Source organism: Lygodium microphyllum, chromosome 4 (assembly GCF_053477565.2).
Source record: "Lygodium microphyllum isolate KBCC chromosome 4, Lygodium_microphyllum_v1.1.10, whole genome shotgun sequence".
NCBI lineage: Eukaryota > Viridiplantae > Streptophyta > Polypodiopsida > Schizaeales > Lygodiaceae > Lygodium > Lygodium microphyllum.
In genome coordinates, this window is record NC_141138.1 from 14,012,995 (window position 1) to 14,037,448 (window position 24,454).

General features: G+C 40.6%; 1 protein-coding gene across 4 annotated transcripts in view; it reads left to right on the plus strand.

Annotated features, from left to right (window-relative positions):
* The window catches only part of LOC148036812 (NADP-dependent malic enzyme-like), a 214,256-nt gene that overhangs the window by 20,250 nt on the left and 169,552 nt on the right, over window positions 1-24,454 (plus strand). For all 4 annotated transcript variants that reach the window (XM_087675709.1, XM_087675707.1, XM_087675708.1 and 1 more), the window contains exon 3: window positions 12,729-12,803. In XM_087675709.1, coding sequence (XP_087531835.1) covers window positions 12,729-12,803 — 75 coding nt within the window. The remainder of the gene's footprint in view (window positions 1-12,728; window positions 12,804-24,454) is intronic.

Below are 24,454 nucleotides of genomic sequence, written 5' to 3' on the forward strand. Positions count from 1 at the left end.
GACTACTCATAGACACTGTCGACTCAAGGACATCGTCACAGATGGGAGCTGATTTCCAGCATTATAGCTTGGTACATATGGATTGGGAGATGTAGCTAGGTCATTGATCTTCATGATATAACTACTGGGAGTCTTTATCGAGGATTTGGATAGAGATAGTCCACACTCTCCGTGGGAGATGGGAGAGGTTGTAGGGCAGCTCTGAGAGGATGAGAAATTAAAGAGAGGCTTTCCTGCGGATTTGGGATTCAGACACCTTCTTTCATACCACCCCTCAGATGGTCTGGCACTTTAGCCCACCAGACTGGTTGTTTACACAACCATTGTATCTTTGATGTGCTCAGTTAACTCTTCACAGAGTTTCTTGTACTTTGTATTTACCTTAGGGGACTTTCCCTGAGGTGTTATTAATAGAATTCTCTTTTTTTGAAAAAAAAAAGCTGAATTGGGGTCGAAAGGAGAGAAAAATCTCGTTTTTACTTTTTGTAACTGTTGGGAAGAAAAGGTTGGGCAGCTATTGCTTGCTTTTGGGGCTATTTCTTAGCCATTGGAGACCGTTTTGGTGAAGCTGCGTACATATTCTTTTCCAAGGGAAGCTGATGATCATGGTTGATGTACTTTCTTGTGAAGATTACAGCCTCTAATACTCCCTTTGCTGTTGGTGAATCCATTTGGGGTTGGGAAACCGGCTCAATTTCACCAAATTCTTGTGACAAATCTTTGGTATATTCTCTCTTTCTCCAGTCATTTCCTAGCTTTGCTCCAAATTTTACAGCAACTCAACCATACTAGAGGTGGAGATTTTGATGAATCTCTAGTATAAACCCTAATTTACAATAGAAATCAGGGTTTGACAGCCACCTTAAGAAGCATGCCTAGATTTGAAGGATTTAGACTTGAATTTTCAGAGCTGAAATCAATGTATTTCAAGAGGATTCCAGCGGCTAGCCAGTTGGCATTGAATTTGGGGCTAATTTATTTCCCAAGGAGCATGGGTCAAGGTTAATCCCCCAGCAAATTGAGAAGCAAATTGATTTGAAGGCTTGGTGGTCATTTATGACAGCAAGAGGCACTTGGATTAGTGGAGGAGGTTGTAGAATCTCACTTTTACTTCATCCATTTGCAACATAAGTTAAAGAAATATCGCAAGGGGTGCCAAGTTTTGGGGCCACAAGCTATCCAATGTCCAAGATTAAGTGGTAACATTTGCATTTTCAGTTTATGTGAATTTTATAGTTGCTATAAGGAGTGTTAAATCAGGTTATTTATTACCCTATGTGAGAAGGAAGGCTAGTTTCAATAGTAGTCTCTAATCTTCATGGCAATCAAATTTTCATTGCTCCTTACCTTGAAGAAGTCCCTCACAGTAATCTTCAACGTTAGTACTCTACTCTGAATATTTGGATCAATGATCCCCAAACCACACCTAGATCTAGGTTGAATGACACCGTTCGAGTTTAGCGCTTGTTGGGTTCATTCTCCACCTAACCAAATGGAGTTTCCGATGAAGTGCTTCACCTGGCCAATCCATGACCTTGAGAAGGCTTAACAAAAAGTAGTATATCACATGGTGATATCTAAAACTTGGTAGCCACTACTACTCTCCTGTTAGAGAGTCTTGCTGTGCTCCAATGTAGTAGCTTCTACTCGATGCTCAAGTATAAGAGTGGCAGCTATTGATTTGAGGTGATATTGATGCCATTATAACAAGTAAGGTATCTCACTGAAGTGACGTGGGGAACCTAAGTGAAATTTCCATGTGGCCTCCAATTTGGTTGTTTGAGTGTCACAAACCCAAAAACGATAGGATTTTTTTAAATTGATAAGAGCTCCTAAGGCTCTATAAGAAAAACTCTCATCGCAACATAGCAAGGAGAGCACTTTGGGTATATGTGAGAGTGGAGGAGGCATGGAGGAGGCGTTAATAGGCTTGCTGGTCATATATGCCCCCAAAAGCTAGAGGGAGAGAGAATTTTTTTAAAATACACTTACTCAGTCTCTGCCTCATGTTGATCATTGGATTGTAGGTTGGGATTTTAATATGGTTGAGGCCTTGGAGGATAGAAGGATTTGATGCATAAACACTATCAGAGGAGAAGAGCACGTAGCATGGGAGGATTTGATTATCTGTATCAAAGAATAGGATCCTTTGTTCATGGCAAAGTTTGGCAAATTTATAGGTTTTTTGCAATTCTCTAGAAGAGAGAGGACAATTGGTGCCACGATCTTCTCCCAATTGAACAGATTTTATATAGGTGACAGGGCTTGTGACAAGGGGGGTCGAGTTAGTATTGTTCTAGGAACCACTTTATTGGATCACACACTGGTACAATTGATTCTTATGGAGGGAGCCATAGGAGCAACTACTAGCATCAAAATTCCTTTACCCTTGTATTATGATGAGGGATTGAGGGAGGGTATTACCAGGATTTACTTGGCCAAGTCGTTTTCGATGGGCAAGGCAACTAGATATTGGATAAGAGTTTGCAAGACGTGAGCTCCTTTCTTAAGGAGAAGGCTAGGAGCAAGAAGAGGGAAGGTCTCTTAGAGAAAGAGAGGGCTACTAGAGCCTCATTGGCAGTACTTCAAAGGGAGAAGGAAAGACAACGAGGATGTAGGTGGATGGCGGAGAGGATAGATGCTATGAAGGAGACCAGATTAGAATATAAGTACCATGCGAGGGTCTCTTTTTGGACATAGGCAAGAGATAGGGTGAACATAGAATTCTTTCACACCACAAGTACCAGACACTCTAGATAGGGTGCTAGGCGACTTGGGAGAGAAAATGGATCCTTTGCCCAAGAGCCATAGGAGGTTGGTTAGGTAGCCACGGATTATTACACGGCTTTGTTAGGCATGACAACGAGGCCTCCAAGATTATAGAGAGATTGTGTGGTAGAGAACCAGAAGGCTGGTCATAGAGAGCATAAGGATACATTTGATGGCCCCATTGTCAAAGGAGTGTTGAGAATAGCAAATGATGCTTGCCCATAAGTGGCTTTGTATGAGAAATATGACAAAGATGTATGCTCTAAAAGCTCTAGGAAGAGATGTCCAAAATCCCATAAGCACAAAGAAGAAAAGTGGTACTATCCAAAAATCTATAAAGGCATGTACTTGAAACTCATTTCATTAATATAGAACAATCATTTTGTGTCACTCAAGATTGTGTTTATGAGTCCAAGTTAATCTATATTGGAACCTAATTCACTTTATAATTCTTTATCTCAATCATGTTTTATGTTTATAACCTCCGTCCGCCATAGCTAGCATAGCTCTAGATCCGTGTTTCTTAACATGGTATCAGAGCCATGGTTGAGCTAAGCTAGTAGTGTGATTTCTTCTTCTTTGCAAGCTCTATAATTTGTCACTCTTTCACTCTTCTCCTTGTACAAGTCCACATCCTATTTCCATCTCAATTTCTTCAAGCCATCCACACATCCATTGTCTTGTATGAGGTGGAGAGAGAAGGGGATAGATCGATTCCAATTAGGAAAGTGCAAAGAAAAGCAAGCACGATTGGATCAACATCAATTATTATCTTTCTCAAATCAATCCATGCCTGCAACAAGTCTTCCTTCTTCTCAATTACTTTTGGAGTCATTTCTGAAGATTGTAGATAGCAGCACCTTATATACCATTCTAGAGAAAAGAGGGAAAGGAAAGATGAATTTACAATTGATTCATAGGCATATGCAGAGATAGATCAAATGATAGTTAGAGAGAGACTGAGATATGGCCCACAACAAGGATTGGCAATCTCAGTAGAAGTCGTGACTATCATATGGATAGAGATAAAGGCTCTAATAGCACACGTAGCTACAAAACTGAACTACCTCGTTGACGACTATGCAAGAACAACAGTTTAGAAAAGGAGGTGAAGTCTTTCTCGAGGAGTTACTACCTTCTCTGACAGAGATCGTTGTATATTGGAGATTGTATTTGTACTGGGTTGAAAATTTTCAAAGGAACGAAGAAGCACAAGAGTATAGAAACTCTGAAACTGGCAAAATTGGAGATCCAAAAGGACCAGAGCCAATGCGGTACAGCAATTGGGAGAATGGTGACCTCAAGACTGTCTCCTTTGCTGTGCCCGAAGCCTTCACCCTCACTTACTCCCAGAAGCACCTGCCCGCCGCCCGAGTTTGTGGGGAAGGCTAATGAACTCCGTGACAAGGTTATGTTGCTATTAGACGGAAACCTTGGCTTCACCAAAGCCATTGGAGCGACCCTGGATTTGAGTGACAAGCTTATGGGACTTGGTGTGTAGTTAGTTCGACTTGCTGAAGGAGGAGGAGAAGAAGATTAAATGTTTGCAGGTTGGAAGATTCGAAGTAAAGCCTCCTCTTACAAACCCTTCTTCACGCCGTCTCCTTCAAACCAATCCAAATTTATATTTATTATATTAAAAAAAAAAGCAAAATTCTTGTTCACATTGTCTTGTCCATAAACCCTTTCTTACATTGTAAAAAGGCTAGACACTGCCCGAGCTACTCGTGGTAAGACCTCCTTGCATTAATGGTAGACCTTCCCAAAGAAGAGATGATCTATTTGCACTATTCATAAAATCACCAAGTCATGTATGTCAGAGAGAATCTGCTAAGCCAAAACAATGTATTCATGTGTATCCATCTCAAGTTCACTAAGCAGACAGAGTATGGCAAGAAGATTGGAGTAAAAAAAAAAAAAGGGACACACATACCACACATTGACAAAAGGGATAAGAAGCACAAAAAAAGCCAAGGAGCATGAAGATAAAGAAGTCCACAAAGAGGAAGAAGATCAAGGTTGCCAAAGAAGCAACAAAACAAAAAGAATGAAGAAAATATTTTCCGCTGCTACAAACCAACACAATGTTTTGCAAAAATTTCCCATAGAGGATCTCAAATTCCTCGAGTGGATCCACTTCCCATAGTGGATGTAAAAACCCTACCAAGATGTAAAGTTTCAAGCCTTAACTTGACTAGGCTGCCAAAGAGCTAGTCTCCTAGTCCATGTTCACATGAAGGGGGGGCAAAAGCCAGCAAGGGTAGAGATTCATCATTTGAGGGGGGGTGTTGAGAATAGTAAATGATGCTTGCCCATAAGTGGCTTTGTATGAGAAATATGACAAAGATATATGCTCTAGAAGCTCTAGGAAGAGATGTCCAAAATCCCATAAGCACAGAGAAGAAAAGTGGTACTATCCAAAAAGCTATAAAGGCATGTACTTGAAACTCATTTCATTAATATAGAACAATCATTTTGTGTCACTCAAGATTGTGTTTATGAGGCCAAGTTAATCCATCTTGGAACCTAATTCACTTGAGTTATAATTCTTTATCTCAATAATGTTTTATGTTTATAACCTCCGTCCGCCATAGCCAGCATAGATCTAGATCCGTGTTTCTTAACAAGGAGGAGCTTGCTGAGGCCTTGCTAGTACTACCATCAGGGAAGTGCCCAAGGGATGATGGATTGGACATGGCTTTCTTCTTGAGCTATTGGGACGTGATCAGCACAAGACTATTAGCAGCATTTCAGGAGATTATGGCATTTGGAGTTATACCAAAAAGGATGTCAAAGAGATTGATTCCCCTTATCTTGAAGGGTAGTGGAGACTGACTAGAGATCACCTAGTGGAGACTGATTACTTTGCTTGGAACAACGTAGAAAATCCTAGCCAAAATGATTATCCTTAGACTCTCTCTCTTGATGCCAAATCTCATTCACTCTACCTAGATTGTCTTGAAGATGGAGATAGCAGCTCCAAGCTCAATACAGAGAGTGAACAGTAGAGAGAGAGTGAGAGTGTAGACTTAGCTTAACATACGATTAGATTCCAAGTGTGTAAGTGAAAGTACAACAATATAACCCTTATACTTTAGGGTCATGTAAGTGCCTTAAGGTCCATTCACAAATGAAAGTGTGTAATGTGTGATAAGTGACCGAAGTTGTGTAACATGAATACACAAATAAGAAGTAATATGACTGGGGAAAAAACCTCTCTTATGGAGAGTAAAAAGTTCCCCAGTGTCCTATTCCAGATCACCGACACTCCTATGTGAGGGTAGGCATGAGTAAGACCCAAAAAACCCCCTTGGAGTGAAAAGTGATCACCATACATGGATCATCCACCAAAGAAGATCAACATGTAGCCTCTCTTTGACAAAGTGATAATGTTTCTCTATGTGTTTCGTGTAGGCATGAAACACTAGGTTTCGTGCCACTACAATGGCACTTTGACTGTTAGTAAAAAAAAGGAGTAGGCTCCATGACAGATACATCAAGATAAGCCAACAAACGTCTTAGCCATACACATTCAACTGTATTAGTGAAAGTTGCCTTGTATTTAGCTTCACAAGATGATGTGGCAACAGTGGACTTTCTCTTGCTTAGCCAAGAAATGTAAGATGAGCCAAGAAAGAAACAATTTCCACTTGTAGAGTGACGTGAATCAAAATCACCAGCCCAATTGGAATCACTGTAAGCATGTAATTGTAGCGGTCCCCCCTTGGCATAAAGCAATCCAAGAGTCCTAGTACCTTGCAAGTAACGAAAAACACGCTTCACAACTTGCCAATGTGACATGCGTGGGGTGTGCATATATCTGCTTAGGGCTGAAACTGCAAACTGAATATCTGGCCTGTGTTGCATAAATATGCTTCACAGCTTGCCAATGTGACGTGCATGGGCTGTACATATATCTACCCAGGGCTAAAACTATAAACTGAATATGTGGCCTTGTGTTGCATAAATAAATGAGACATCCAACTGTTGGAGCTTATGTATGAATGTTAAGCAGATCACCGTCATCATGCAAAGGCAGCTTGAGTCCAATCTCCATTAGTGTGCTAACTGACTTGTAATCATGGAAGCCAAATCTCTCAAGGAGTTTACCAATATATTTGGATTGTGAGAATCCAATGCCTCTAGTATCATGAATAAGCTGAATGCCCAAATAGTAATGCAAAGGCCCCAAATTTGACATTTCAAAAGTTTGTTGCAAATTTTTCTTGAATGCTGAAATCTGATCAGCATGTGTCCTTGTGAGCAGAAGGTCATCCACATGAAGACAAATGACCAGCAAAGATCCCCCCTCTTTGCATACGTAAATAGTAGACTCTGATGGGCTATTAAGGAACCCTTGGCTGAGTAAAAACGCATCAATTTTTGTATTAAGATTGTGGAGTTTGCTTCAAACTATACAATGCCTTTTTTAGCTTGCATACCAAGTGTTCGGATCCTTCAACTGCAAAACCCATGGGCTGTTGAATATAAACTTCTTCTTGAAGTTTCCCATGTAAAAATGCAGTTTTAATGTCAAGTTGTTTCACAATCCAACCATAATGGGCAGCCAAAGCAAGCATACACCTAATGGTGGTCATATGAGATGTAGGAGCAAATGTCTCCTCAAAATCAATGCCCTTCTTTTGCGCATAGCCTTTTGCCAGAAGCTTGGCTTTGTACTTATCAATGGATTCATCCACTTTTGTTTTCAGCTTATAGACCCATTTAGTACCAATGGATTTTTTTCCAACAGATAACGTAACTAAATTCTATGGTTGATTCTTCATGATAGAATCAAATTCAGCTTGCATTGCTGCCATCCAATGCACACTTTGTAGTGCATCCTCAAAACAATCAGGCTTCTCATCATCAAGTGTGTTTGTTGCCATAAGAAACTCCATGGTGTTAGCATGATCATGTAGATGTGCTTGTCTTCTAGTATGACCAGTAAGAGGAGCAGCCAAATGACTGTCTTTTAAAGTCTGCAAGTACCATCTAGACATGGGTTTAGCCTCCTCGTTATGTACATACTCTTGATGAGTATCTTGCTGCATATTCAGATCAGCCATAGGTTGAATTTCTGCATTGTTTAATGGAGCAGCTGGCTGAACATTTTGTTCATTTAATGATGCTCTAGCTGTATCACCAAAAGAAATAGGTAGCAGCCCTTTAAACACATCATTTGCAGCCTGATATGTGTCAAAACCAGCAAGAGATTCTGATTTTTCATGAAAAATTACATCCTTAGTTAAAAATACTTACTTGGAAACAAGATTGTACAATTTGTGCCCATTGCTTTCATTGCTGTACCCAACAAATATGCACTTGATAGTCTTATTGTCCAACTTTTTACTCAACACTTTGGGAATATGAGCATATGTAAGGCACCCAAAAGTAAAAAAGTGTCCAAGTAAAGGTTTACAGTTGCTATTCAAAACATGACAAGCACACATAATTGCTTCCATTAAAAAACCATGTGGTAAATTTTTAGGTTTCAACATATATCTGACCATCTCCATGAGTGACCGATTCTTCCTTTCTGCAACCCCATTCTGTTGTGGAGTATATGCAGTAGTATACTAATGTGCAATGCCTTTTTGCTTCAAAGAATTATTCAATAAAGAAGACATGTATTCCCCCCCTCGGTCCAAACAGAGAGTCTTAATCCAATAGCTAGATTGATTTTTGACAAGTGCAATAAAAGCCAAAAATGCATCATACACCTCTGACTTTTTCACCAATGAATAGACCCAACAAACACAAGTAAAGTCATCAATGAAGGTGAAGAAATAATATCCACCCAATGACTTTGTCTGCATAGGTCTACATATATCTGAATGCACAATCTCCTGGTCATTGCCTTAAAAGTAACATCACAAGGAAAAGAGAACCCATGCATTTTTCCCAAAATGCATCCCTCACAAATATGCTCAGGCGATCTCTCCAAGGGAGGTAAACCATCTAACATCTGAGTATGCTACATAAGCATCAAACTACCATAGTTAACATGCCCCATCTGAGCATGGCATAACTCTGCCTGTGATATAGCAGGAGTGATAGTAGATGCCAAATAGACTGTCTGATCAATTGAATGAGCATCTAACCCATAGAGTCCATGGCATAATGTGCCAGTTAATACCAAAGTCAAGAATTCCTTATCCTTGACCGTGAATTTGTTATCATCAAACGTGACTTGCATTCTACACTTTGCTAAAGAAGAAATGGAAAACAAATTATTCTTTATTATTGGCACACATAATGCATCCTATAAATAGAGAGTAGAGCTATCAATGGATTTTAAGACAATCTCTCCGACACCTCTAAGAGGATAAGATGCATTGTTGGCACATTGCACAGATTTGCCAATAGGAGTTGCAACAACAAAGGTAAACAAATCCGTGTGGGATGTAATGTGCTTAGAAGCACCACTCTCAAAGAACCAAGTGCTAGCATCCTCTGTAGAGATGAATGCTCTATTTGCCCAAGAAGAATCATAACTACAAGTGTAAAAACAATAGTCACGGTCAACAACAAACGACATAGACTCTGTGGTAGTAGTAGTAGAGGGTGCATCGGAAACAGACATCTCAGACTCCTCATTTTTCTCCTTGGCAATGCGTTTCTTTCATTCTGTGATGTTGTGACCTGGCTTTTTACAATAATGGTAGTTGCCCTTCTTGGCTTACGTGCCCACTGCTTCTTGTTCTATGAAGTGCTTGAACTTCCAGAACTCTGCAGAGCATTCCTAGATTGATTGCCCTTGCCCTTCTGTCTTGCCATAAAAGCTTGTTTTGAGGCTACAACATCCACCCATTGTTCTTCCTTGTTTGCTCTTCTTGTAGTAGCAAACTAGCCAATTGAAAAAAGGTAAGTGGCTGCAGAGAAATTCTCATTGTGAGATTCAATGCCATGTGAAAGGCCAAATAAGAAGGTGGCAAGGAATTCAAAGTAGTAGTGATAATCTGTGCATCAAAATAATATGCAAGTCCTGAATTTTGTTAAGATGATCTTGCATAGCATCACCTTTGTCCATCTTCACATTTTCAAGCTCCTTTTTCAAGAAAGAAATGCTTGTCTTATTTTTTCCAGCAAACATTTGCTTAAGTGTAAGCCATGCTACTCGTGAAGAAGTAGCAGACCGTATATGTGGGACCATGGACCGTGAACTGCCAATGCATTAAGTTTGGGGTAGTGGTTGACTTGGAGCTAGCCTTTGACTACGTTCTCCTTGGGGAGGAGTTGTAGGAGCCACAACTCCAAGATGGACTTCTTCACCACTAACATACCCCCAAAGATTTTTAGCAACAAGCACATTCTTCATCATGAAGGACCACAGAGAATAGTTATTGTTATCCAATATATCCTCTTTAGAACATAAGTGAATACAACACTTTGTCTTTGATTGGCCATGATAAATGTCACTCCTCTAAAAGGCACAATAGCAATAACCAAAGCTGGATTAACGTGGAAATCTGTAAATTTCCAAAAATTACAGCAAACACCAAGCTGTAATTATCAAAACTATGTCACACTTGATCACTATTGTCCAATATGCTGAGGTTTCCACAGATTTCAGCAGATAGCACTCTGTCCAATGCACAAACAGTGCTCAGCAGCATGAAAAATGCAAAAGCCCCCAAATTTAACTGTCCAATTTGTGAAATTTCAATCAATTTCAGACTGAATCTTCAGTACATGTGCCAATGTCTGCCAAACATGTAAAAGCCCTAAATTTTCTGACCCAAATTCCGTGAAATTTCTGCAATGTGTGCCCAAAAGCACTTTTTGGAGCAGAAATGCATCTTTCCGATCTAGATCCTATTTGATGGATTGTTGCTAGTCGGCGGGGAATGGAAGACATCCTTGAGATGTATTTTCACATTAGCTCACATCACCCCACCCAGATCCTACTTATTGTGCAGTTTGCTATGGGTGTGGTAGGGCGTGTGTAAGGTCTTGATTTAAAGGCCTCTATTTTGTTAGGAGGAGATAGACCGCCAACCATTGGTCTCAAACCCCCAGGTTTGAGATCGTGACAGGATCTAGATCGGCAAGCATCCTCACATTGCTAGGTTCTTGCTAGTAGGCATCGCCTTATAGGTAGTGGGTGGAGTGAGCGGTGTGCCCATGAGGTATTGTTCACAATCTAGACCAATGGAAGGCTTAGCCCTCCACAGGGGTCAAAAGGAGGAGAAGCTACTACCTACACCTTGGAGGAGGATTTGTGTCATCAGACTCTAGGGGAAGACTTGCCTATTGGACCCCTATATATCTTGGAGTGAGTTCCGACAATGGCACCTTTGGATTTGGGAGAGCTGGCCCCTTGATGAGGTGGAGTGGGACCTTGGAGAGTGGCTTTAGCCGGCCACTATAGTTTTCAAGAGGCCCGAGGGATTCTCGGCCTACACAACACGGATTGGTAGCTATGTTTTGATGATGTAGAACATGGAATGGGCACCCTTGCTTAGTAGGCATTGGGTAGAACACAACATTACTGATGCCTTCTAATAGACCCTTTGGCGATGCTTGTGGGATAGTTGGAGGCTGTAGAGGGTGTCTTATTTCCTATGGCTAATGGCACATGGAGGCTTGCCAATTAGGAGTTGACAGCAGGATCGAGTCTGCAGGCACTGTCCACCATTGCAGTGCTTGGAAACTCCAAAGCATTGCCTTTGGTCTTGTGAGGCACCGCAATTGGTGTGGAGAGGAGCATGTTGCATTCTTCATGGAGTGGTGCATAGCTTGGATTTTATCTCCTAGGGACAGTGTACTCGCAGGTAGTTAGCTAGGGATGCTAGTTATTGTATGAAGTTGAGATGCATGATACCATTTTTCTTATCAAGGCATGTTCTTGTGTTGCGGTGGGCTTGGAGACACAACCCATCTGGTAGGTACTCTAGAGCCAACAGCAAGGTGGTTGGAGGTATGGGAGATTATTGGGAGCCTCACAGTTTGGCACATATAGAAGGCATGCTGACAATTGGTTCTGGGTGGCAAGTGCCTATCTACACATGAGATTTTTGGCAAACCTTTGGACCTCGATCATGCGGTCCCTCTGCGGCCACTAGGATTAGGTGCAAGGAGAGTCGCAAGGTGACTCTCCAGCTTGTTCTTACATACCTAGGGTGGTCATGATCTGTTCCTCCCGATGCAAGCAGGCAACCCTTGGTGGCAATACTCTCCTCCTCCGTGGCTCTTCTATCCCCCATCCCCCCCAAACCGCCTTGAGAGGCTTGTATATATGATTCCAACATGACTTTGTATCAGCTCCAGCTAGTCTGTTGAGCACATGTACTTTGTTGTAAAGTCTTCTGAGTAATATAATAGCCACCGTTTTCTCGGCCCCCCTAAAAAGCAGACATTTTAATCTAGGAGAAGTTAGTATTTTTCTGATGCTATTTTGGACTGAAGAATGGATCTTCTGGATAGACATAGCACGGTGGGCCTGAATACCGGTATTTTACAATTTCGGGAGAAGTCAGTATTTGGAGAAGAGTATTTGTATGATACTATTTTTGACTGAAAAGTGGATCTCTGGATAGATATAGCACAATTGGCCTGAAAGCCTGATCAGTTCAATTGTTCAGTCTGAAAAATGATGTTTTGTATTGAGTTTACAGAAAAGTATTGTGTCAGGTCCTCAAGTGGTTATTTACAGCATAATCATTGTTGAAATCTACTGATTTCGAACTTGAATATCTGGACTAAGCTTGTACTTTGCCCCTTAGGGGATTCATTAGTAGAATAATTTTTATGCTTTCCACGTTCTGCTACTTGAGTGGACATGGTGTCTTATAGTAATCTGACTTATGTCTTCGTAGGAAACTTTTCATGAATGATGAGCTTTGCAAAGTACCAGAACACAGATCAGTCTGGGATGAAACAGTGGGATGTTGTGGCTTTTGTTTTTTGGCTGAATAAAAAAAACCTCACAAGTTTAATTTCATCTTTCTGATCAGGTGCAAAAGATAATGCAAAATATCCGTTCATATTCAGACCCTCTGCAGAAGTATGTTGCTATGATGAGTCTCAAGGTATTCTTAGCCATAGATATTTCTGGTATATCAGCATGTGAGTGATAACGAGGTTACTACTTTTCATGTTATTCATTCTTGAGCTTCATTGAAAAGCGAGTTGAATATTACATTTGTGTATATGGACTTGCTCTTCTCATCGTTTATTTAAGTAATCACCAAAGAACACTTAAATCACCATTATGATAACTCGTATGATGATGAATGGATCCTATGGAGTAATTTGCGGTTGTAAAAGGGAAGATCACAACCTAATTTATTGGTTAGAGTTCCATTGGTTGAGAAACATAAGTCAAAAGATTAGATCATGCACTTAAAATAACAGCAACTAATATTTCAGTGGAGTTGCAAGAGCTTGTGAAACACTGTATGTAGTGACTTGTGAGAAACTCAAAAGAGTACTATGATGATAGATGCTAGGAGTATACAGTCCTGATTATGAGCAATGTTATAAGGGTGGTGTAGAACTTAGACGATTGTTTTGAGCATTGGATGCTAAAAGTAGATATAGTATGCCCGAATTATTTATGCTGGCACCGTATATAGGGCTTGTCTTGTATTTCTATTTCACTTTTTTTCTGAAGTGTTCATTAGTAGATTTCTCTTTTCTTGGAGTTTCATTGTTGGAAAAGTTACATTGGTCCAATTTTGGGACATTGATGTATTAAAGATTTGTCCTCAGAACAGGAGGGCATGGTTTTGAACAAAATGGATCGAGATATATACAAATAGGCCAAATAACTACTATAATTGCAACACCCTACATAGTGCTATTGCTTTTGGAGGTCCATTTCATATTGCAAGGTTATAGTAGTAAACTAAATTGGAAGGATCACCTCAATGCTGGATAATTCTCTCTAAAGGAACTAGCTTACTTGGAGAATGATACATGCACTAAACCCTTTAACTGCATGTAATAATCCACACAAAACTTGTCGATCGTAGAAGAATTTGTGGCTTTTGCTACTTTTTTCCCTCTTGAAGAAAGGAAGCTTGTATGCCAAAGCTGATGGCTTGGTGGTTAACACTTCGGGTCATTGCCCAAGTCTCTTGAACTTGTGCGACTTCTCTGCCCATGCATATATTCCTTTAACTGTATACCCATATGAGTCCAGATGTTCATTCTTCAAATTGTCAGCCTAAGCCTCATGTAAAGAGGCAACTTCATCATCAATTTGTTGAGTCTAGAATGTTTGATCCTGCGACACACAAAGAAGCTGTTGTCCTTTTGGCTGATCAGGGACAGAGTTGTGATCAAATCCTCTTGTGTTGATGATGGTTGGGGGGGAAACTGTAGCTCCCTCCTAAATCGCTTAAATATCTATAACTATTCTCCACACCTCACCTCCCTGTTTGCCTACATGTCCGTGTCTCTTCCTTATGGCAGCATTTTCTTTCCTCTGCTTCTATCACACACTCCTTTGACAATGAGTCTTACCTCATCCTGAAAATTGTCTCATGTCCTGTGAATGGTGGTAGGGTGGAAATAGTTTTCACATTGAGATGATCAGGTGATTGACTAATCAACAAAGGTCAAAAGAGAAGGAGGAGCTATCAAACACACTTGCCAAGGAATAGTCATATTATGTTGATTGTGGTGCTGATTTTGGCCGAGAGTCTATTGTGTGCAAACTTAGTTTTACACCACTGAGTTGTGGTTTTTCACCAAGTGCACCCATGAATTGAGTATTTACTAAGCTATTTTATTGTTGATCTTGGTTTATTATATGGAGATATTGTAGGGTTTGGAAAGAAGCACGAAGTACACAGACACAACTTATACATAGTGAACTTGAACAAGAATGTAGAGGAAGAAGAGAGTGAAGAATGAATAAAAGCTGTAGTGAATGAATGATGAGGGGAAGACATACAACTGAGTGAGATCAAGAAGTGGAGGCTGTCCAATAGCCACTCTCTCTTATGGGAGCCGGCTGAGGGAGTGTCGAGAATGTCATCCTTCAAGGGCAGATAGCGAGTATAAAAAATCATCAATGCCATTGAAGAATTGTTGAGGAGCTGAAGAGAACACTTCAATCACAAAAACACAGCAGAGGCTGTCCAGGAGAAGTAGATAGCAGCAGAAGGTGAAAAGGCAACTACAAGAGCAGTAGCTGTCAAAAACACAGCTTGTTAGAGGCTGGAGAGGCTGTCTAGCAGGTTGCCTGACTGGTGGGAGATGAAAGACAGCAGGATGAACTGGCAGTAGTCCTCCATGGGTAGGCAGTAGCACCATTAGTGTCGGCAGCAGTTGGCTGCACAATGTGGACATAAAAAAATGAAACTTATGGTACCACTCCCTAGGTGCCTAGGTGCTTTCTTGAGCCCATAAAGACTCTTCTTCAATTTGCGCACTAGGCGTTCCTTGCTTTTCTCTGCAAAGTTCTTAGGCAATCTTTTGAAGATTAATTTAATAATTATTCTAGTGCCCAAAAAAATAATTTCACTAGCTAATAATCAAATTAGCTAGGCTAGTTTCTCTTCCAAGTATTCGGAAGTAGTTATTGATCCTTAGACAGGCATTAATTAATTAATTCATGACTAGTCTCACCACTGACATTAGTGGCCAGTAAATTGGTCTAGGCCCAAATACGACACCGCGTACCACACCTAGTACTTGCTAGACATAACTTATTCAACTTTTCTCTTTGACACCAACTGATATCTTAGGGTCCAGCTATTAACTTTTAATCAAATGCTAAGCAAAGTAATAAAATTTCACATCCTCGTGACAAACCACACCTTGAAACCAGCCTTCCTCCTTGGATAGGGTCGAAAATGACTTGATTTAACACTAATTATAGCAAGTATACAATTCACAGAAACTGAAAATGCAAAGGTTACCACTTTAAATCTTGGACAATGGATAGCCTGTTGGCCCCAAAATTGGTGCCCCTTAGATATTTCTTTAGCTTTTATTGCAAATGGATGGAGCTATAGCTGAGATTCTTTGATCCCCTCTACTAATCCAAGTGCCTCTTGCTGTCAAAATTGACCAGGAAGCCTCCAAACCGATTTGCCCCTTGATTTGCTTGGGATTGGCCTTTATCTTGCTCCTTGAAAGACAAATTCAATCCCAAAATTGATATTGGTTGGCTGGCCTCTTAATCTTCTTGAGATATTTCATTTTAGCTCTTGGAATTTTAGTTGTAGGCTCTTAATTTTGAGCACGCATCTCGAGGTGGTTGTCAAATCCTAATTTTTGCTGTATATTAGAGTTTACACTCAGTTTATAGTAGGGATTTTTCAATATCTTGACCTTTGATGATTCAAGTGGCTAGATGATGCTGAGATAGCTTGAGAAATGGTTGGGGGATGAGAGAGAATGTTGTAGAGGGAGAAATTTTAGAGTTGCATTACGGGAAATACTAAAAAATTGATGCTGCCTATTCAAACAACTATGGAAGCTATCATCTATAGCTTAGGATCATTAGAAAGATTGTTGTCCCCTCTTGTATGTTGTCACTTGCACTAGATGGGTCTTGGGCTACTATCATCTATCCTTGGAGGGGGACTCCAAACTGCTCTCACTTGTTGTAGGAGTGGTTCCTGGTGGCTGCAAATCACATCAACAATATCTCCTTGCTCTCTAATAGCCTCCTTCTCTCTCACAATGGTTGGAATAGACTTCCATCAGTTCCTAAAAACGTTTTTCGGATTTGCATGGGCAAGTTTTGCCAAGTGGCAGCTTTCTAATCCCATATTCTAACATTATTCAGTTTATTAAATTAATTTTCAGAATATTAATTCTGAAAATTCATTTCATAATTATTCTAGTGTCCAAAAAAATAACTCCACCAGTCAAATTAAGTATCCTTGAGAAGTTATTTACCCTTAGATTGGTATTAATTAATTAATTAATATCTAGTCTCTACTGTCACCATTAACATTAGTGGCCAATAAATTAGTCTAGGTCTAAATTAGACATCGGGTACCACCCAGTACCTGTTAGACATAACCAATTACAACTTTTGCCTTTGGCACCAACTAATATCTCGTTGTTTTGGATCTCACACTGTGAAATGATTAATCTGCACCTCACATGTGCAAGTCACATCAGCACATTTGATTAACTTTTAACCAAATGCTAAGCAAATAAATAAAATTTCATGTTCTTGTGACAGAATACTTCCTTGAAATCCTTGCAATCATCCTTGATTGCATTGGAATGTACATCCGTTGCCACTACTAGAAATACATGTTGGCATCTAGTTAAGCAACATGTGCATCTATTGTATAACCAGTTCATGCCCTCTGCATGTTTGAAATTCTAGTCACTTAAACCAGTTAGGATCCACACGCATGAATCCTAACCATTGTTAGAATCATAAGGGATGCCAAAACCCAACATTGTTCTGACCACCAAGGCATTATAATCCATAAATTGAGCATAAACAACACCTCATAGCAATGATGTACTACATGATGGTCATCTAAAGCATACATCAGCTACAAACCACATGTAACTTATGCAATAGTACTTCTTTTGTATTATTTGCAAATGTACACTGCAGACTATCCATATATTTCATACATGCCTTGCAAATGTACATCACATCAAAATGTACATTCTATGTATTCCATATATGTTAGTAACCTTGCAAATGAATAGTTTTAGATCCTAGGTGCAAACTAGACACATCTGCATACTAACTCACAGTGACTAGTACACTGACTAGTGATCCTAATGGCAAAAATAGTGTTAGCGTATAGTATTGTGGATGCAAATCAATTACATCTGAGATCCACTACATAATTGAGATGTCCATTGCTAGGGAAGTGGAGATGCAATCTCCCCATTGAGCGTTAGGCAATACTTTGGACCTTCTATGCTTTACTGAGCTTGAAAGAGCTCGATCAAGAATCTACTCTAACTAAAACACATCAAGGCAAAGTGCATCACTAAGGACGATGTGCCACGTCACCGTCCTCCATTCAGTTGCATTCTTTCTTAGATGAAACAATGTTGAAACTTCACTAGAAAGCACATGGAAACTTTACCTCTTAACTTATCTCAAAACCTCCACTAGATTCTAGGCCTTTTTTCCACTTGAGCATTGAGATGCTTTATACTTTCACATTGTTGCAATTCCAACTTAACTAATATGCAACATTGCATCGAGTGGACTAACATCTCATGGGTACCTGACATGCTAGGAGCACCATATGCATTAGGAAATAGTTTTGTTTGCATACTTTTAACTATTGCAATGTGACTGTGCATGGAAATTTGCATGCTAATAGCCATACCAAGATACATTTTCCCATACATTACATGCGTTAATAGCTGCATTTTTTCTTATGATTAACACTATATGGAGCATTTGCATGACTAGCATTAATACCATGAGTCCCAAACATAGTGGACTGCATATATGCATTCCCAAACTTGACATCTAGTGCCCCAACATCGTGCCAACATTGCTATACATGGGGTTATGCATATTACCAACCATACCTAGATACATTGGGCCTTGCACACCATGCATTGGTTGCTTCATACCACAAGGAGTTGTGCCATACATCCTTGAATGTGGTCCATGACCCACCATAGCATGGAAACTAGTGCCACCACCAAAGTAGCTTGGCTGTCCCATCATTGCATGCGTACCCTATTGTCCAAAAAGCATTGGATTTACACTTCCAAGGTGGTCTTGCATATGCATCAATTTCTCCACTTGCATCATTTGCTTATGCTCACTACCCACTTTTGGCTTTAGTGCATCTTGCTGTCCCGAAGCTCTTGAAGACGATTTCCGATTTTTACCTTCGTTTCTCTCCTTTAGGGGATGTAAAAAGTGCATAAATCGAGGATCTTTTGCCAATCGTATAAACATTTTAGATGCTGTTCTCAACTGACCTTTAAATTGGTCATCAAATTCCTCTTCCTCTTACTGGTTATTAGCTTCTAAAGGGCTAAATGGATCCACCTCTTGTCCAATTTCCTCATTCTCAACTTGTTGCCCATGCTGCATGCTGCATGCCTTGTCCAAGATCAAGCATTGCATTTTCCCCGATACTTTGTGAATTTTAAGATTGAGAGGCATCATCCTTGCTTGATCCCATCCCACTATCTAAAGATATTCTTGCTGTAATGGTCAGCTGCATACAATTTCGGCATTAGAGAAAAACTTCTGACCTTCAATCAAGTTCCTCGGGCCCACCAATTTGAGGGAATTGATGATATCTTGGCGATGGAACTTTGAAAGCAACCTTCCTCCTCGGATAGGGTGGTAACTGACCTGACTTAACACTAACTACAACAAGTGTACAATTCTTAGAAATTGAAAATGTAAAGGTTACCACTTTAATATTGGACAACGGACAGCCTATTGGCCCCAAAATTGGCACCCCTTCTGGTATTTCTTTAGCTTTCATTGCAAATAGATGGAGTACAACTGAGATTCTTTGATCTCCTTCACTAATCCAAGTGCCTTTTGTTGTCAAAATTGACCAGCAAGTCTCCAAACATATTTGCTCCTTGGTTTATTTAGGGAATGGCCTTCACCTTGCTCCTTGAAAGACAAGTTCAGCTCCAAATTTGATATTGGTTGACTGGCTTTTCGAATCTCTCTGAATTTCTTTAATTTTAGCTACTGCTAGGCTTTCCATTTTGAGCGCATATCCCAAGGTGGCTATCAAATCCTAATTTTTGCTATAAATTAGCGTTTACAACAAAGTTTTTTCAATATTTACACCTCTTATGACCCAGGTGATTGGATTTTATTGGGATAACTTGAGAGGTGATTGGGGGATGAGATAATGCTGTAGATAGAAAAATTTCAAAGTTTCATTGCAAGAAAGATTGAAAAATTGTTGTTGCCCTACTCAAATAACTATGTAAGTTGTCACCTATAGCTTAGGACCACCAGAAAGAGTGTTATCCCCTCATGTATGCTCTCACCTACACCAGAGGAACCTTGGGCTGTTTTCATCTACTCCTATAGGGCTCCAAATTGCTTTTATTTGTTGTAGGAATGGTCCATGGTGGTTGGAAATCACATCAGTAGCATCTCCTTGTGCTCTCATAATGGTTGAAAGGCTTCGGCCAGCCCCTAAAAACGTTTTTCCAACTTATATGGGAAAGTTTTGCCAAGTGGTAGTCTTCTAATCCTATTTTCAAGCTTTTTTCATCTTATTAAATTAAATTTCAGAATATTAATTTGAAAAAATAATTTAATTATTGTTCTAGTGTCCAGAAAAATACTCAACGAACCAATAAGTAAATTGGCTAGGCCAAATTGTCTTCCAAGTATCCTTGAGTAGTTATTGACCCTTAGACTGGCATTAATTAATTAATTAATGCCTAGTCTCTAATGCCCCCACTAACATTAGTAGCCAATAAATTGGTCTAGGTTCAGGTCTGATACTGGGTACCACTTAGTATCTATCAAACATAACTTATTACAACTTTTACCTTTCGTACCAACTAATATCTTGGAGTCTTGGGTCCCACATTGTGAAATAATTAACTTGCACCTCACATATGCAGGTCACATTAGCACATTTGATTAATTTTTAATGAAGTCAACAATGTGCTCTTGCTTAAAATCCTTTGCAACCAATCTAGCCTTATATGCTGGCTTAGGGAAGCTGGGGATACTTTAGCTCGTACACCACTTGTATGGCAATGCACATTTCATATTCAGCGAGAAAACCAAGTCCCATGTATGGTTCTTTTGCAAGGAATCAAACTCAGACTGCATAGCCCTCTTCCAAGAATGAGAATCACCTCTGCGAATAGCCTCCTCATAGGTAAGTTGCTTAGCAGTGTTTGTTACCATGGCATAATCCATAGAGGTCTCATAGTGATTAGGAGAATGTGAAGCTCTAGCAGAGCCTCAAAGTTGGTTGTGGGGCTTGTATGGCATATTCTCTCTATCTAATAGCATGATTCACACAATAGGTGGATCCCGGGCCATGATATCAACTATAGGCTTTCTAGCTATTTGTACAATAACAGGAGGCTCCTCTTGAAAGACCACCGTGCGTACCTCAACTATCTTCTCAGGCTACTTATGCATCCTCTCTTCATGAAACACAATATCTTGGCTGTGGATAATCTTCCAAGCATGCGGATTCCAAAGGCGATAGCCCATCTCACTTGCATCATCTTATCCAAGAGAGATGCATTTGACAGACTTCGGATCTAGGTTGTTGCGCTTGTCCTTGGGAACATGGGAGAAAGACTTACATCCAAAGATATAGAACACATAAATTAGCCCATTATGCACTCAACAAGGGTCAGCTAAGTGCTGGGAGGCTCCTCGACAAGCCCGGAGCAAGTTGGAACAAGCTGGGAGAAGGAAAGACTCAATGCATATCTCGAGAGGAAGAAACAATGGCTGCCATGAAACCTTGGGTTAAAGCTTCTTCTCGGGCTGAAGCAAATGATCAGTGAAGCTTCTTGAGTCCAAGTTATGTTACCAGTTGAAAGGTAGAGCCTGAGTGGAAGCACACAAGCATAGGCAAGAGCAAGGCAAGGGCTATGGCGGATAGAGCAAGAGAGCAAGAGCAAGAGACATCGTATATGAGAACTTCAACAGTCACAATGTGAGATTGATCTTCCCTTATTCAATAGTCATTGAAAGAATAAAGTGATAGTGATGGGCATCCGCCACCTGTAGTGTACAAGTGTGTGGGTATAGTGTATAGTGAGTAAATGTGGACGGCTAGGAACAGACACCTTTACCCCCAATAAAATCTCATCAAAACCTGTTGCCCTATCAAAAATAGGGGGGCAAAAATTTTTCTCGACTTGCATCTCGCAAAGAAAATTATGAAAATGCAAGGCAAAATGTTGATCGTAGTTAGTATACACAAATTGCCACATGTCCAGTGTAAGCAAGTCCTCTAGCCCACAAAGAAAGAAATGTAAAGGTTGGAAACAATGTGAACATACCTCAAACTCGACTAAAAAAGAAATGCAAGCTTAGGAAAGAGTGGCCTCCTCCATCAAAACACATGATAGATTGAACATCAAAGCTCCTAATATTTTTGTTTGACCTAGAATAAGGCTCACATGCAGGGGGTGATTATACATGACAAACATGACTGCTAACACTCCCTCTCAGATCATGGGTTTGGTTGAAGGTCAAAGAAGATGGAATGGATCCAAGGGTGGCAGAAGAAATGCCAAAGATGATAAAGACTGTGGATGTAGTTGGTCGATGAAGAAGCTCCTCATGATCCTAGGAACCCCCCTCTCTTTTGGTGGGCAAAAACACGTAGCAACTGTGACACTAAAATCCACAGCCACATCATCGATATCATCCCCCTTTGAGAGGGATGGGAGGTACAAGGGACCACTAGAGGAGATGGTGGGGGTTGGGATGGAACCAGGGTGCACAATCGGGAAAGGGTGCGGCAATAGACAACTGCATCGGAGGACCTTGCATGAGGGAATGGAAATGGAGCCTGTATAGCCCTCTCTCTTGCTAGCTTGTGGCTAAAGTGGATCTTGTAGATAAATCCTTAGTAAAATTGTCCTGCTTGGTGAAGACAACCCGGGTACCAAGCTGAGTATTTCCATGAATAGAGAGTACTTTTGAAATGGAGCTCGAGGGATGGTTTGGTGATAATGGCAAAGTGCCAACAACACTAATAGACACTGAACAAATGCCACTAACAATGTCTAGACCCTCAGATGGACAAAGATCGTTCTTGTTAATAAGCCAAGGTCTCTTTGAAGATGAGGCAATGGCTGACGAAGGCTCCTCCATCACGTGGACATGAATGAAAATAGACTCATGGCCCATGGGTAACAACTGGTGCAGAGAAAGAGGAGGGCTCAGATGTTTTAGTGCCATCCTTAACTCTTGGATGCTTATCCCACGTCATTCATTTGGTTGATGTGCTCCTGCATAGAGGGGAAGTCATCAATTGAGAGCATTCGAAGTTTCTTCTCTAGGGTGATGCGGTGGGCAAAGGTCTTTTGATGATAGAGTGAAGCTAAATTTGTCCACATTGCCACTGTGGTTTGAAGTTTGCACACGTGAACAAGTACAAAATCTTGTAAGATAATGAAAAGAAAAGATTGGGATCTAGAGTTGAGTTGATCCCATAGAGCGGTTTGGTCCATCATAGAACCAATATGGGGATCCTCCCAAAGATGAAAGGCGTCGAGGATATACTTCACTTTACATAAGCAAAGGGAATAGTTTGACTCGTCAAGTCGATCTTCTTTTGGTAAGGAAGGAAGCACTGGTAGTTGAGGAGGATGTGCCATCAAGGCTCTGCCAGGGCTGGATGTACGAGCCTTGCAGGAAATATGGAGAGTAGGAGGAGGTGAAGGGGGCTTTGATCTTCTCGACCTAATAGAGGGAGGGAGAGGCTCTGAATGTCGATCTTCGCATTGCTCTTTTTGGGACAGTCTGACTGGTGCGACTCTCTATCAAGAGAAGGGAGAATCTCTTCTTCATAATCATCAAAAGCATCGAACTTGTAGTAATCCATATCTGAAAACCCGCAAACACTGTAGTAAAATTTGCATTTTGGGGTTGGGATGCCCGACCAGAGGGAAAATCAGCTACACTTTGCAAGGATTTGTAGATGTAGATGTCCTGCACACTTTGTAGAAGGCTCGAACAATGCAGAAAATCTACTTTCTTCATGAGAGATGTACTCCAAATAGCAAGTTAAGTGTGGTTTTCTCATCGTAGAACCTCCAAGTCCTTGCTTTGGCTTTGGTACCACGTGAGAGTGTGTAACGGAAGAGGAAACACGAACACAGAGAGAGAAGGGAAGAGAAAGACTGCAATGAAAGAAGAAAAAGAGGAGATCAAACAGGTGAGATCAGACCAAATGCAGAAAATATCCTGAAAATACCATCACACAGGCTTGCACAGGATCAGAAACTGAAAATGCAGATGCTATTCATGAAAATGCAGTCTGATCAGGCATTAAATGCAGCTGTACAGCAGTTAGAAAGGTCTTCTCACCCCTGGGATCAGAGTAGGAACAGCAAATGTGGACTGCTGTACACGAAAATGCAGGTATTAGGAATGGGAAACAGGCCGAAATTCAACAGTAGGTGGTTGTGCAGGCTGTAGGTTGATCGCAGAATTTAGCAAAAGGCAGATCAGCAGCAGAGAAATGTGAAGGCAGACCTGCAGCAGCAAAAAACAGCACCAAGATCCCCAACGCAAATGTTTGATACCATGTCAGAATAGGATGCAGTGATGTAAGTGGGAGAATCTGATGTAGTAGACTGTGCAAAAAACAGAGAGAGGAGAAACACTGCAAAAGAACTTAGAAGAGATATGCTTGGGAAAGGGGATCCATATACCAAGACAAGCTATAGTACAGAACCAACAGTGAGTCACTGGCTGTGGACACTGGCTCTCCCTCTCCAAAGGGCCTGAAGGTATAAAGTATGCTGATGATGACAGAATGATCAAGAGGAGGGAGCGACAACCTATAAATAGGCTACACACATGACCAGGTCAGCCAGAAATCTTGGTGCCCTCAACTTGGCCAAATAGGGCCAAAATAGCAAGTTGGCCTGTACAGGAATGCTGTTCCCAATAATGTGACCAGTCTACATTGCATATGGAAAATAATAAATAGCCCAGAAATTGTAATAAAGCTGACATCTCATACAAGAAAATACACAAGATCTAACATCTAATGCTGACAATAACAAGAAATGCTAC